Source organism: Nerophis ophidion, linkage group LG21, assembly GCF_033978795.1.
Source record: "Nerophis ophidion isolate RoL-2023_Sa linkage group LG21, RoL_Noph_v1.0, whole genome shotgun sequence".
NCBI lineage: Eukaryota > Metazoa > Chordata > Actinopteri > Syngnathiformes > Syngnathidae > Nerophis > Nerophis ophidion.
The window spans coordinates 38,546,593-38,560,949 of NC_084631.1; the positions used below are offsets into that span (position 1 = coordinate 38,546,593).

The window sequence follows — 14,357 nt, forward strand, 5'->3', positions numbered from 1 at the left end:
GCTTTATTTTGACATCCATACTAAGCAGCATATGGCGGCACAGGTAGGATTTGGTCATTCTTTTGAAGTTGTACTGTAAGCAGTTGTTCAGCATGGACCCCACCTGTTCCTAATCAGCCCGTTCACCTGTGAAGTGAATTGTGAAGTGAATTATATTTGTATAGCGCTTTTCTTTAGTGATTTAAAGCGCTTTACATAGTGAAACCCAATATCTAAGTTACATTTAAAGCAGTGTGGGTGGCACTGGGAGCAGGTGGGTAAAGTGTCTTGCCCAAGGACACAACGGCAGTGACTAGGGTGTTCGATTGGTACCGGGCCGCAGATGGATTTTTTATTAATTTTTATTATTTTTTTGATTAAAAAAATATTATTTTATTATTTTTTTTATTTTTTTATTATTAAAACAACATAATAAACACAAAGTACGCTTACAATTAGTGCACCAACCCAAAAAAACCTCCCTTTTTCATGACAAAAACCTCCCTTTTTCATGACAAAGGAAAAAAAAAAATAAATAAATAAATAAATTATCAAGCGTTGACCGGTCCGCAGCTACAAAAAGGTTGGGGACCACTGATTTACACGACGTGGCAACTTCACTGCTTTTGTTTTATGTAGTTTAGAAATTAATTGTGGTTTTATTTTGACATCCATACTAAGCGTCAGATGGCGGCACAGGTGAGATTTGGTCATTCTTTTGAAGTTGTGCTGTAAGCAGTTGTTTAGCATGGACCCCACCTGTTCCCAATCAGCCCGTTCACCTGTGGGATGTTCCAAATAATCGTTTGATCAGCATTCCTCAACTTTCTCAGTCTTTTTTGCCATTTCTGCCAGCTTTTTTAAAATATGTTGCAGGGATCAAATTGCAATTGAGTTAATATTTGCCACAAAAAAAAAGTTTACCAGTTCGAAGGTTAAATATCTTGTCTTTACGATTGAATATAAGTTTAAAAGGATTTGCAAGTCATTGTATTCTGTTTTTATTTACCATTTACACGACGTGGCAACTTCACTGCTTTTGGGTTTTGTAGTTTAGAAATGAATTGTGGCTTTATTTTGACATCCATACTAAGCAGCATATGGCGGCACAGGTGGGATTTGGTCATTCTTTTGAAGTTGTACTGTAAGCAGTTGTTCAGCATGGACCCCACCCGTTCCTAATCAGCCCGTTCACCTGTGAAGTGAATTGTGAAGTGAATTATATTTATATAGCGCTTTTCTTTAGTGACTCAAAGCGCTTTACATAGTGAAACCCAATATCTAAGTTACATTTAAAGCAGTGTGGGTGGCACTGGGAGCAGGTGGGTAAAGTGTCTTGCCCAAGGACACAACGGCAGTGACTAGGGTGGCAGAAGCGGGGATCGAACCTGCAACCCTCAAGTTGCTGACACGGCTGCTCTACCAACCGAGCTATACCATCCCTGTGGGATGTTACAAATAAGTGTTTGATGAGCATTCCTCAACTTTCTCAGTCTTTTTTGCCATTTCTGCCAGCTTTTTTAAAATATGTTGCAGGCATCAAATTGCGATTGAGCTTATCTTTGCAAAAAAAATAACGGTTTACCAGTTCGAAGGTTAAATATCTTGTCTTTACGATTGAATATAAGTTGAAAAGGATTTGCAAGTCATTGTATTCTGTTTTTATTTACCATTTACACCAGTGGTCCCCAACCACCGGGCCGCGGACCGGGCCGTGGTTCGATTGGTACCGGGCCGCAGATGGATTTTTTATTAATTTTTATAATTTTTTAAATAAAAAAAATATTATTATTATTATTATTTTTTTTTTTTAAATTAAAACAACATAATAAACACAAAGTACGCTTACAATTAGTGCACCAACCCCAAATAACCTCCCTTTTTCATGACAAAAACCTCCCTTTTTCATGACAAAGGAAAAAAAAAATTAAAAAAAATTATCAAGCGTTGACCGGTCCGCAGCTACAAAAAGGTTGGGCACCACTGATTTACACGATGTGGCAACTTCACTGCTTTTGTTTTTTGTTGTTTAGAAATTAATTGTGGTTTTATTTTGACATCCATACTAAGCCCCAGATGGCGGCACAGGTGGGATTTGGTCATTCTTTTGAAGTTGTGCTGTAATCAGTTGTTGAGCAACTTGACCTTGTTTCGTACCGCACACACAAGCATACCTCACACTTGGTTATTGACCTGCGACCATATTGCTCCTCATTAACGCTGTCTGAAGGACGGGGGCTGAAGTCTTAAAGATTTCGCAGCAATAAGCCCCGGCGAATGCACGGCATGTTAATCAATAACACGCGTAACGGTTCTCACAGATGCCACAGAGGGGAAGGAATCCTTTGGTAGTTTTGTCAGTCATTCCTTTCCCGTCTTTGTTCCTCCCAACGCCTACTGATACCCTCCATGACGACGGCCCAGTGAAATAAGCTGCAATCTTCTCCCAGGCCACACTGCTTCTCCCCATTTCCTCTCCTTGTTTTTCATCTCATTCTCATTCCACCCCCTCTCTCTCTCTCACGTTGTTTTTAGTCTTAGACTAAGACAAAATGTAATGATCCACAAGGGAAATTGTTCCACACAGTAGCTCAGTTACAAAGGATGGAACTTGTAAGGATGATGCAGGTAGAAAGTAGATTAAAAATGTACTGTAGTAGCAATATAACATATGTACAAACCCCGTTTCCATATGAGTTGGGAAATGGTGTTAGATGTAAATATAAACAGAATACAATGATTTGCAAGTCCATTTCAACCCATATTCAGTTGAATATGCTACAAAGACAACATATTTGATGTTCAAATTAATAAACTTTTTTTTTTTGTGTGCAAATAATCATTAACTTTAGAATTTGATGCCAGCAACACGTGACAAAGAATTTGGGAAAGTTGGCAATAAATACTGATAAAGTTGAGGAATTCACGTCAAACACTTATTTGGAACATCCCACAGGTGTGCAGGCTAATTGGGAACAGGTGGGTGCCATGATTGGGTATATATATGAAAGGATGGGGCGAGGTACACCAATTTGTGCACAACTGCGTGAGCAAATAGTCAAACAGTTTAAGAACAACGTTTCTCAAAGTGCATTTGCAAGAAATTTAAGGATTTCAACATCTACGGTCCATAATATCATCAAAAGGTTCAGAGAATCTGGAGAAATCACTCCACGTAAGCGGCATGGCCGGAAACCAACATTGAATGACCGTGACCTTCGATCCCTCGGACGGCACTGTATAAAAAACCGACATCAATCTCTAAAGGATATCACCACATGGGCTCAGGAACACTTCAGAAAACTACTGTCACTAAATACAGTTGGTCGCTACATCTGTATGTGCAAGTTAAAGCTCTACTATGCAAAGCGAAAGCCATTTATCATGCCTGTACTCCAGACCTGTCTCCCATGGAAAATATGTGGCGCATTATGAAGCGTAAAATACAACAGCCGAGACCCCGGACTGTTGAGCGACTGAAGCTCCACATAAAACAAAAATGGGAAAGAATTCCACTTTCAAAGCTTCAACAATTAGTTTCCTCAGTTCCCAAATGTTTATTGAGTGTTGTTAAAAGAAAAGGTGATGTAAGACAGTGGTGGTGGACATGCCCTTTCCCAACTACTTTGGCACGTGTTGCAGCCGTGAAATTCCAAGTTATTTATTATTTGCAAGAAAAAAGAAAGTTTATGAGTTTGAACATCCAATAACTGGTCTTTGTAGTGTATTCAATTGAATATGGGTTGAAAAGGATTTGCAAATCATTGTATTCTGTTTATATTTACATCTAACAAAATTTCCCAACTCATATGGAAGTGGGTTTTGTAATATTTACAGTATATGACATACACTTACATTACATTTGTATATAATACATACAGTATATAACAATGACTATGTACAATGGACAGAATTTTTAGACGCAGTCAGGGATTTGAGGGGATCCGGTTTGGTGGCTGCAGGATTAGGTCTCTGCTTTTTGCAGATGATGTGGTCCTGATGGCTTCATTTGGCCGGGATCTGCAGCTCTCACTGGATCGGTTTGCAGCTGAGTGCGAAGTGACCTGGATGGGAATCAGCACCTCCAAGTCCGAGTCCATGGTTCTCGCCCGGAAAAGGGTGGCGTGGGAGGAGACCCTGCCCCAAGTGGAGGAGTTCAAGTACCTCGGAGTCTTGTTTACGAGTGAAGGAAAAGTGGATGGTGATATCGACAGACGAATCGGTGCGGCGTCTTCAGTAATGCGGACGCTGTATCGATCCGTTGTGGTGAAGAAGGAGCTGAGCCGGAAGGCAAAGCTTTCCATTTACCGGTTGATCTACGTTCCCATCCTCACCTATGGTCATGAGCTTTGGGTTATGACCAAAAGGACAAGATCACGGTTGCAAGCTTCCGAAATGAGTTTTGGGGCTCTCCCTTAGAGATAGGGTGAGAAGCCTTGCCATCCGGGAGGAGCTCAAAATAAAGCCGCTGCTCCTCCACATGGAGAGGAGCCAGATGAGGTGGTTCGGGCATCTGGTCAGGATGCCACCCGAACGCCTCCCTGGCGATGTGTTTCGGGCATGTCCGACCAGTATGAGGCCACGGGGAAGACCCACGACACGTTGGGAAGACTGTCTTCTGGCGGACCTAAGAACGCCTCGGGAGGAGCTGGACTAAGTGGCTTCGGAGAGGGGAGTCTGGGTTTTTTACCTGCTTAGGCTGCCGCCCCCGTGACCCGACCTCGGATAAGCGGAAGAAGATGTATGGAATATTACAGTATATGGAACAGCTGCAGCAGAAAATATACATCATAGCCTGTTGGAGTATTAGCTCCACTGCCCCTCAATTGTCTGGAGTGGGTGGGCAGAAGCAGTTTGTCCAGGGTCCTCCTGTCCTGGCTTTCTGGATCAGTTTAAGTCCCTTTTGCTGGTGCTGCTCCCCCAACACAAGCACTGCAAAGTACAGGGCACCGGCCACAACAGACTGATAAAAGATCTCCAACAGCTTGCTGAACACATTAAAGCAGTGCTTTTCAGCCTGTTTTGAGCCAAGGCACATTTTTTTGCGTAGAAAAAATCCGGATTCTCACCGCCAGCATAAATCATTAAAAAATGAAACTCTGTTGACAGTAAAAAGTCGTTGTCGCAATTGTTGGATATGACTTTAAAAATCATAACCAACCATGCATCACTATCGCTCTTGTCTCAAAGTAGATGTATTGTCACCACCTGTCACATCACGGCGTGACTTTTTTGGTGTTTTCCTGTGTGTAGTGTTTTACTTCTTGTGTTGCGCTCCTATTTTGGTGGCTTTTTCTCTTTTTTTTGGTATTTTCCTGTTGCAGTTTCATGTCTTCCCGCATCTACTTTGTTTTAGCAATTAAGAATATTTCAGTTGCTTTTTATCCTTCTTTGTGGGGACATTTTTGATTGTCACGTCCCATTCGGATATACATTGTGGACGCCCTCTTTGCGCCAAAGTAAGTCTTTGCTGTCGTCCAGTATTCTGTTTTCGTTTACGTTATCCACAGCTCAGTTTTGGTTTCGTTCTGCATGGCCTTCCCTAAGCTTCAATGCCTTTTCTTAGGGGCACTCACCTTATGTTGATTTTGTTTTAAACAGTAGACACAATTTTACCTGCACGCTGCCTCCCACTGTTTCCAACATCGACAAAGCAATTAGCTACCGGCTGCCACCTACTTATATGGAAGAGTATTACACGGTTACTCTGCCGAGTTCTAGACACCACCGACACTCAACAACAACTCATCATTTGCAGACTATAATTACGGGTTTGCAAAAAATGTTTTTAACTTAAATACCGTATTTCCTGGAATTGCCACCGGGCCGCTAATTAATTTAAAACCTCTTCACACTCCGGCACTTACCAAAGGCATGCGGTAAAGGCAAGCATGCGCTAATCATTTTAAAACCTCTTCTCACTCCGGCACTTACCAAAGGCATGGGGTAAATTTAGGCCTGCGCTTAAACATTTGAGTGTGATGTAAGTATACCATCATGAAAATCACATTTAATTAAAAAAAACGTTAAAATTGTCTTACTTTTACTTATAAATTAAGTCCATGCGCAGCTCCTTCTGATCAAAAGCATCGATAACTTGTTTATAGAAGTCTTCCTTAGCATTCTTCAGTTTTAAAAATCTCCTTTATTACCTTTTGTTTCGATTGAAAGTCCAGTTTAGAAAAATGTTTTATTTTAGATATATAATCCTCCATGTTAAAAGTGCAAGAGAGAGGAAAAAAACAAACGATCGCTGCTCACTCTTGCTGCTTGTTGTCACTTCTTCTGCAGCCGAGTAGTCGCAAGAAGGATCACTAGCGCCCTCTACCACCAGGAGGCGGGAGTCATTTAATGACTCATATTTGACACACGCAGCTACGGTGGTGTACAGCCCTTTGTCCTTCAACTGTGGTTGTTTTTAAAGGGCTTTATAAAGAAAGTTGGTATGGTATATTAATAAAACATAGCTGCTTACTGTTCTTTTTAGCATATTCAATAGCTTGGACTTTAAATCCTACTGAATAGCTCGTAATCGTCTTCCCTTTATGTGATTTCAAATTGTTGAAATAAGCCTCCTCCATGGCTTCACGGTGGAAGAGGGGTTAGTGCGTCTGCCTCACAATACGAAGTTCCTGCAGTCCTGGTTTCAAATCCAGGCTCGGGATCTTTCTGTGTGGAGTTTGCATGTTCTCCCCGTGAATGCGTGGGTTCCCTCCGGGTACTCCGGCTTCCTCCCACTTCCAAAGACATGCACCTGGGGATAGGTTGATTGGCAACACTAAATTGGCCCTAGTGTGTGAATGTGAGTGTGAATGTTGTCTATCTGTGTTGGCCCTGCGATGAGGTGGCGACTTGTCCAGGGTGTACCCTGCCTTCCGCCCGATTGTAGCTGAGATAGGCGCCAGCGCCCCCCGCGACCCCGAAAGGGAATAAGCGGTAAATGATGTAAATGATGACAGGTGAAGTGTTATTCGTGACGTGACGAGTTTGACCCGGCGGAATCCTAGGCATATGCTAATTATTTAGCGAAATTCTAGACATGCGCTAATAAAAATAATATTTTGCGAAACGTGTTTTACCCGGAGTTAATCCTGAGCTGGCGGTAATGCTAAGCATGCGCTAATTATTTTGCAAAAGGAGTTTGACCCGGCAGTAATTCTAGGCAGGTGCATACTATATACCCGGCGGAAATTCAAGGAAATACGGCAGGTGAAACTAGATAATCTCCCACGGCACACCAGACTGTATCTGGTTGAAAAACACTGCATTCAAAGACCTTAACCTCAGCCTGCCATCTCTAATCCAATTCTCCCTCTTTTTGTTTGATTTTCATCGTGTCCCTGTTTCCAAATGACACATTTGTTTTTTCCTGACTCCTATTTGTGGTAATTGTGTGTTGCAGGAGGAATTGCGGGAGCTCCGGGAGCAGCCCATGGACCCCCTGGCCGAGCAGGAGATCATTGAGAGCATCGAGGAGGTCTACTTCTCTAACGACTCTTTTGATATGGTGCAGCACGAACTGGAGGTGATAAAAAGTCGTTTTTATTTGGAGTGCTTGAATTATTGAGTGAATGACAACTCAGTGCCCTGTAAAATTGACAACAAGGGACCGACTCACCGGTCCCGCCCTCCCTTGATACGAGAGTAATACCATCCAGCCCACCTCCCGCGATATTTGCAATCCGAAGCGGCGACGGTTTCCTGCGCTTTGAAGCCCATCTTCCCGGTTTCGCACCTGAGCCGCCGCCACTTCCTCCTCTCCTATGCCGTGATCCGTTGACATCCAGACTGATGGATTGTGTCCACTGAACAGAAGGAGGGTGTGAAATCTCATTAGATTTATCTTGGTCGCACCACACCACCTGAAATGAGACTCTCAATCAAGGGGAAAGTAATTACCTATCATCCTCTGGGGCATGGAATTGTAATATCTTCTTTACCCAGCTGAGTTTGTTTGCTGTTTACTAAATAACGCCTTCTTCCTCCCCATATATGATCTTATAAAGCAAATTATTTACTTGTTATGGGATGGAAGGGAAAAACATTCAACTCATTTGAATGCTTCATCGGGTGTCTATCGCAGTTGAGATACTTTTCTGGAAACACCTCCAAGCTCGTCATGCTTCCACTTAGTTAGAACTTCTGTGTTTTGAAGCAGCGCCATGCATATATGGATGTGTGTGTGTGTGTGTGTGTGTGTCACCGTGTTTCTGCAAAACTATCAGCAGCATCTGCCAGTGGATGCTCTATAAACTTACTTTTCTTGTCTGTTTCTCTGTGTGTTTAGAAGCTCCCAGCCGAACTCAACCTGTTGGAGTTGGAGGAGTACAAGGAGCGATTGAAGAAACAGCAGGCAGCAGTAAGTGACACACTAAACAGTTCTTTGGATATGAGAACAGGAATACTGTAAATCGATCAATCCTGTGTTGAATCGATACAATAACAGGCCTGTTCACCACTGTGTTAGATAACCTTTTCTTTTAACAACACTCAAACATTTGGGAACTGAGGAAACTAATTGTTGAAGCTTTAAAAATGGAATTCCTTCCCATTCTTGTTTTATGTAGAGCTTCAGTCGTTCAACAGTCCGGGGTCTCCGCTGTCGTATTTTACGCTTCATAATGTGCCACACATTTTCAATGGGAGACAGGTCTGGACTGCAGGCGGGCCAGGAAAGTACCCGCACTCTTTTTTTACGAAACCACGCTGTTGTAACACGTGCTGAATGTGCACACCTGTGGGATGTTCCAAATAAGTGTTTGATGAGCATTCCTCAACTTTATCAGTGTTTATTGCCACCTTTCCCAACTTCTTTATCACGTGTTGCTGGCGTCGAATTCTAATGTTAATGATTTGCAACAACAAAAAAATGTTTATCAGTTTGAACATCAAATATGTTGTCTTTGTAGCATATTCAACTGAATATGGGATGAAAAGGATTTGCAAATCATTGTATTCCGTTTATATTTACATCTAACACAATTTCCCAACTCATATGGAAATGGGGTTTGTACATAATATATGAAGAATATAAATATATTCTACATTTAAGTGCAGTCAAGGAACATATGCATTATACAGTCTAATGGCTGTCGGTATGAAGGGCCTCCTGTGTCGTTCCGATTGTTGATTAAAGATCATTAACCAGCAGCTTTGCAGTACTTTCCTAAAAACAGCGAATTATAATGCGCCACACATTTTCAATGGGAGACAGGTCTGGACTGCAGGCGGGCCAGGAAAGTACCCGCACTCTTTTTTCTCACGAAGCCACGCTGTTGTAACACCTGCTGAATGTGGCTTGGCATTGTCTTGCTGAAATAAGCAGGGGCGTCCATGAAAAAGACGGCACTTAGATGGCAGCATATGTTGTTCCAAAACCTGTATGTACCTTTCAGCATTAATGGTGCCTTCACAGATGTGTAAGTTACCCATGCCTTGGGCACTAATGCACCCCCATACCATCACAGATGCTGGCTTTTGAACTTTGCGTCGATAAGAGTCTGGATGGTTCGCTTCCCCTTTGGTCCGGATGACACGATGTGGAATATTACCAAAAACAATCTGAAATGTGGACTCGTCAGACCACAAAACACTTTTCCACTTTGCATCAGTCCATCTTAGATGATCTCGGGCCCAGAGCAGCCGGCGGCATTTCTGGATGTTGTTGATAAATGGCTTTCACTTTGCAGAGTAGAGCTTTAACTTGCACTTACAGATGTAGCGACCAACTGTATTTAGTGACAGTGGTTTTTAGAAGTGTTCCTGAGCATATGTGGTGATATCCTTTAGAGATTGTTGGTTTTTGATACAGTGCCGTCTGAGGGATGGAAGGTCACGGTCATTCAATGTTTGTTTCCGGCCATGCCGCTTACGTGGAGTGATTTCTCCAGATTCTCTGAACCTTTTGATGATATTATGGAGCGTAGATGTTGAAATCCCTAAATTTCTTGCAATTGCACTTTAAGAAACGTTGTTCTTAAACTGTTTTGACTGTTTGCTCACGCAGTTGTGGACACAGGGGTGTACCTCGCCCCATCCTTTCTTGTGAAAGACTGAGCATTTTTGGGAAGCTGTTTTTATACCCAATCACGGCACCCACCTGTTCCCAATTAGCCTGCACACCTGTGGGATGTTCCACATAAGTGTATGGTGAGCATTCCTCAACTTTATCAGTACTTATTGCCACCTTTCCCAACTTCTTGGTCACTTGTTGCTGGCATCAAATTCCAAAGTTAATGATTATTTGCAAAAAAAAAAAGTTTTATCAGTTTGAACATCAAATATGTCGTCTTTGTAACATATGCAATTGAATATGGGTTGATAATGATTTGCAAATCATTGTATTCCGTTTATATTTACATCCAACACAACTTCCCAACTCATATGGAAACAGGATTTGTACTTCTCTGCAACAGTGATTTACCACCATTTTAATGCATCTGTCACCACAAGGACTTGTGGCTCCCTTTTGAGGCTGTCCCTGAGTATTTCCCCCTGGCAATGACACATGCCAGTTGCCAAGCGGTGGGTAAATTGAGAGAACTTGAAGAAGAGTTGATGTGGCCTGTGGCATTGACCTACTGTATGCGTGTGTAAAACCCATGGACTAGCTTCCCCTGGCCTTAATATGTCACACTTAGCTCAGAGGCTTCTCAGCAACCGTTCCACTGACAAGTCTGGCTAAAACTCTGCCGCCATGTTGCTCAGTATTACTGACATGTGGTGACCTTTACACCAGGTGGGGCATAAATGCCTTTTTGTTCTTTATTTTTAACTTCCATTCATATGCTCTTATTAATTAATGTTAATAGAGGTTGGGCATTGAAATAACAATAAAAAGAATGGAGTAATTCACTTTCATTAAAACTTGATGATAATAATAATTGATTTTTATAAGTAAAAGCAATTTACATTGAGTAAACAACCTCAAAGTGCTACAGGGTATTAAAAAAACAAAAAAAAAACTACAACAGCTAATAGCTAGAACTAGTATGCATATATCTAAAAAAGGCTTTTTGAGCCTTTTTTAAAAGCATCCACAGTCTGTGGTGCCCTCAGGTGGTCAGGGATAGCATTCCACAGACTGGGAGCGGCGGAGCAGAAAGCCCGGTCTCCCATTGTTTGTTAGAAACTCGCCATGAAAGCACTAAAACATACCGGTGTAGTAAGTTTACATAATTCACCCAAGGAACTTTAGTTATTAGAGAGTTCCGGTCGGACAATTTTTGTACGGGACAGTGTTGTTGTTTTTACACTAGTAGTGAGCCACGGATGAGGAGATGCTGCTCTGTTATTGATGGAAGTAAAGTCTGAATGTCATTTAAACAGTTAGCAACCATCTTTTGACACTTCTTCCACTCCCGTCCTTGCACGCTACACCGCGACAACAAAGATGATGGGGAGAAGATGCTGTCCAAGTGGAGGCACGTAAATAAGACCGCCCACAAAACAGCGCATCCTGAAGCGACTGTCAGAAAGTGGCTTGAAGATGATGTGTGAAAACATCATCCATGCAACATTTTGAGCAAAGAACCACCATTACATGTTATCTAGACCACAAGGAAGTATTTTACATTCAGGAAATAATCATAATTAAAGCTGCCAGCAGCGATGGACGGGACCAACTTTTGCTGGTGTTTCCTGCCTTTACCCATTCAACATATCTTTACCTGCACATTACCTACCTTCCCTACATCCTGGGGTCACATTGGTGCCTCTTTCTGTCACCCATACACGCTGGTGCTTCCTGCCATTACGCAGACAACATATCCTTACCTGCACATTACCTTCCTTCTCTGTATCCTGGAGTCAAACTGGTGCCTCCTCCTTTCATCCAGTCAACATATCTTTACCTGCCTTGTACGTACCTTCTCTGCATTGTGTGGTCACGCCGGTGCTTCCTGCTTTTAAGCGGCCATCTTGAGACGGCAGCAGCGCAGCAGTTCTTTGAAGGCTCATAAAATCAAAACCGGAGCAGTTATTAAAACTGTTTTCGCAAGTTTTAATCAGAAGGGTTCATTCTATCTCCTGTGCGGGTTTGAAGCCGACACAACAAACGCGCTCAGAGGAGATAATGTTTAAAAAAAGGTGACAGGTTTTTACCAAACTTTTGTTCTGAAGGGGTGATTGCCAACTTCCTGTAGATTTTTGCTGAAAGATTTAAATGAATGAAATGTAGGTCTAAGTGAGACCTACATAGAGGGTTTTTTTTTTTATGTCTCTACGACATTCCTACCGGAAGTTACAAGCAGTTTTGTCTGTGTTTTCTTCCTAGGAGCAGTTTTGTCTGTTTTATTCCTAGGGGGCGCTAGAGCGCAATTTTAATTTTTTTTTTTAAATTTTTTAAATTAGATCGCAATTTTCGCTAGTCCTGATGTGTGTGTCCAGTTTGGTGAGTTTTGAAGCGTTTTAAGGGGGTCAAATTACAGCTCAAAGAGGCAAAAGTGACATTTTTTAGGAAACTTTTGTATTGAAGGGGTGTTTGCCAACTTCCTGTTGATTTTTGCTGAAGGATGTCATATTATGAAATGTAGGTCTAAGTCAGACCTACATAGAGGTTTTATGTTTCATGTCTCTACAACATGCCTACCGGAAGTTACAAGCAGTTGTGTGTGTTTTTTCCTAGGGGGCTCTAGAGCGCAATTTTGAGTTTTGGGGTTTGGTTTTTATATTAAATGGCAATTTTCGCCAGTCCTGATGTGTGAGTCAAATTTGGTGAGTTTTGAAGCATGTCAAAGGGGTCAAATTACAGCTCATAGAGGCGGCGGAATAATTATAATAAAACCTTAGAAATGCAATAGGGTCATCTGTCCCAAAGAGACATTCGGTCCCTAATAAATATATCTCCTTTATCTCCGGTAACAGTTCGAGATGCTACCTCAGTAGAAGCATTTAAGTCTCACCTTAAAACTCATTTGTATACTCTAGCCCAGGGGTCGGGAACCTTTTTGGCCTTTAGAGCCAAAAAGCCAAATATTTTAAAATATATTTCCGTAAGAGCCATATAATATTTTTTTAACACTGAACACAACTAAACATGTGCATTTTTAAGTAATACCAACATTTTTAGAGTATAATAGGTCTCTTAGTCTTTGTAATAACATTCTTATTCTGAAGCTAACTGTGGAGGGGGCGTGGCCTGCGTGCCTGCACCGACAGGTGCGTAGACGGCCCACCTGGGCTTTGTTATCTAATCACCTGTCGCTCTGTTATAAGCAGCAGCCAGGAGGAGGGTCTGGGTCTGGGCTGGAAATACTATTGCTGGAAAGCAACTGAGAGACTTATTGAAAAATAAAACAATATTGTAACCCTGAAACAGGCTCTCATGTCGGTGCTTGGGGGTCTGAAGAACCCCCAGGAGGGCAAGCACCACACTAACCAATAATAAATAAATAACTTCTTAACATTAATGCAACTTCTTGAACAAGTGCGGTAGAAAACGGATGGATGGATTAAACATGCACGAGAATGTTTTATATTTTGAACATTATTTTTAACACTGTGATTACAAGTGGAATTATTCATTACTTATCATGTTAAGCAACGTCAGCTCAGATTCCCTACCCCTGCTCTAGCCTTTAAATAGACCTCCTTTTTAGACCAGTTGATCTGCCGCTTCTTTTCTTTTTCTCCTCTGTCCCCCCCTTCTTTGTGGAGGGGGTCCGGTCCGATGGCCATGGATGAAGTACTGGCTGTTCAGAGTCGGGATCCAGGATGGACCGCTCATCTGTGTATCGGTTAGGGACATCTCTACGCTGCTGATCCGACCGACTCCGCTTGGGATGGTTTCCTGTGGACGGGACTCTCGCTGCTGTCTTGGATCCGCTTTGAACTGAACTCTGACGGCTGTGTTGGAGCCACTATGGATTGAACTTTCACAGTATCATGTTAGACCCGCTCGACATCCATTGCTTTCGGTACCCTAGAGTGGGGGGTTGCCCACATTTGAGGTCCTCTCCAAGGTTTCTCATAGTCAGCATTGTCACTGGCGTCCCACTGGGTGTGAGTTCTCCTTGCCCTTATGTGGTTTCTTTCGAGGATGTCGTAGTCGTAGTGGTATGTACAGTCCTTTGAGACATTTGTGATTTAGGGCTATATAAACAAATATTCATTGATTTAATCCAGTACGCTTTGTACATGAAAAAAGCTCGAAAATGGACCATTCTTCGGCAACGCGCCTTATAATCCAGTGCACCCTATGGTCCAGAAAATACTGTAATAGAAATCAGATGTTTTTTTTTCTCCATAATTGCCCAGCGTTAGGATCTGATAATCAGCTTTGAATTTTTACAAATAACAATAATAACAAAGCTAATACATCTTTATGTACACCAATTACATATCGTACCGATAAGTGTACCGATGACTACAGATATCAA

General features: G+C 42.1%; 1 protein-coding gene across 2 annotated transcripts in view; it reads left to right on the forward strand.

The window, feature by feature from the left end:
* The window catches only part of vps50 (VPS50 EARP/GARPII complex subunit), a 335,202-nt gene that overhangs the window by 38,085 nt on the left and 282,760 nt on the right, over positions 1-14,357 (forward strand). For both annotated transcript variants that reach the window (XM_061882573.1, XM_061882574.1), the window contains exons 3-4: positions 7,382-7,504; positions 8,267-8,338. In XM_061882573.1, coding sequence (XP_061738557.1) covers positions 7,382-7,504; positions 8,267-8,338 — 195 coding nt within the window. The remainder of the gene's footprint in view (positions 1-7,381; positions 7,505-8,266; positions 8,339-14,357) is intronic.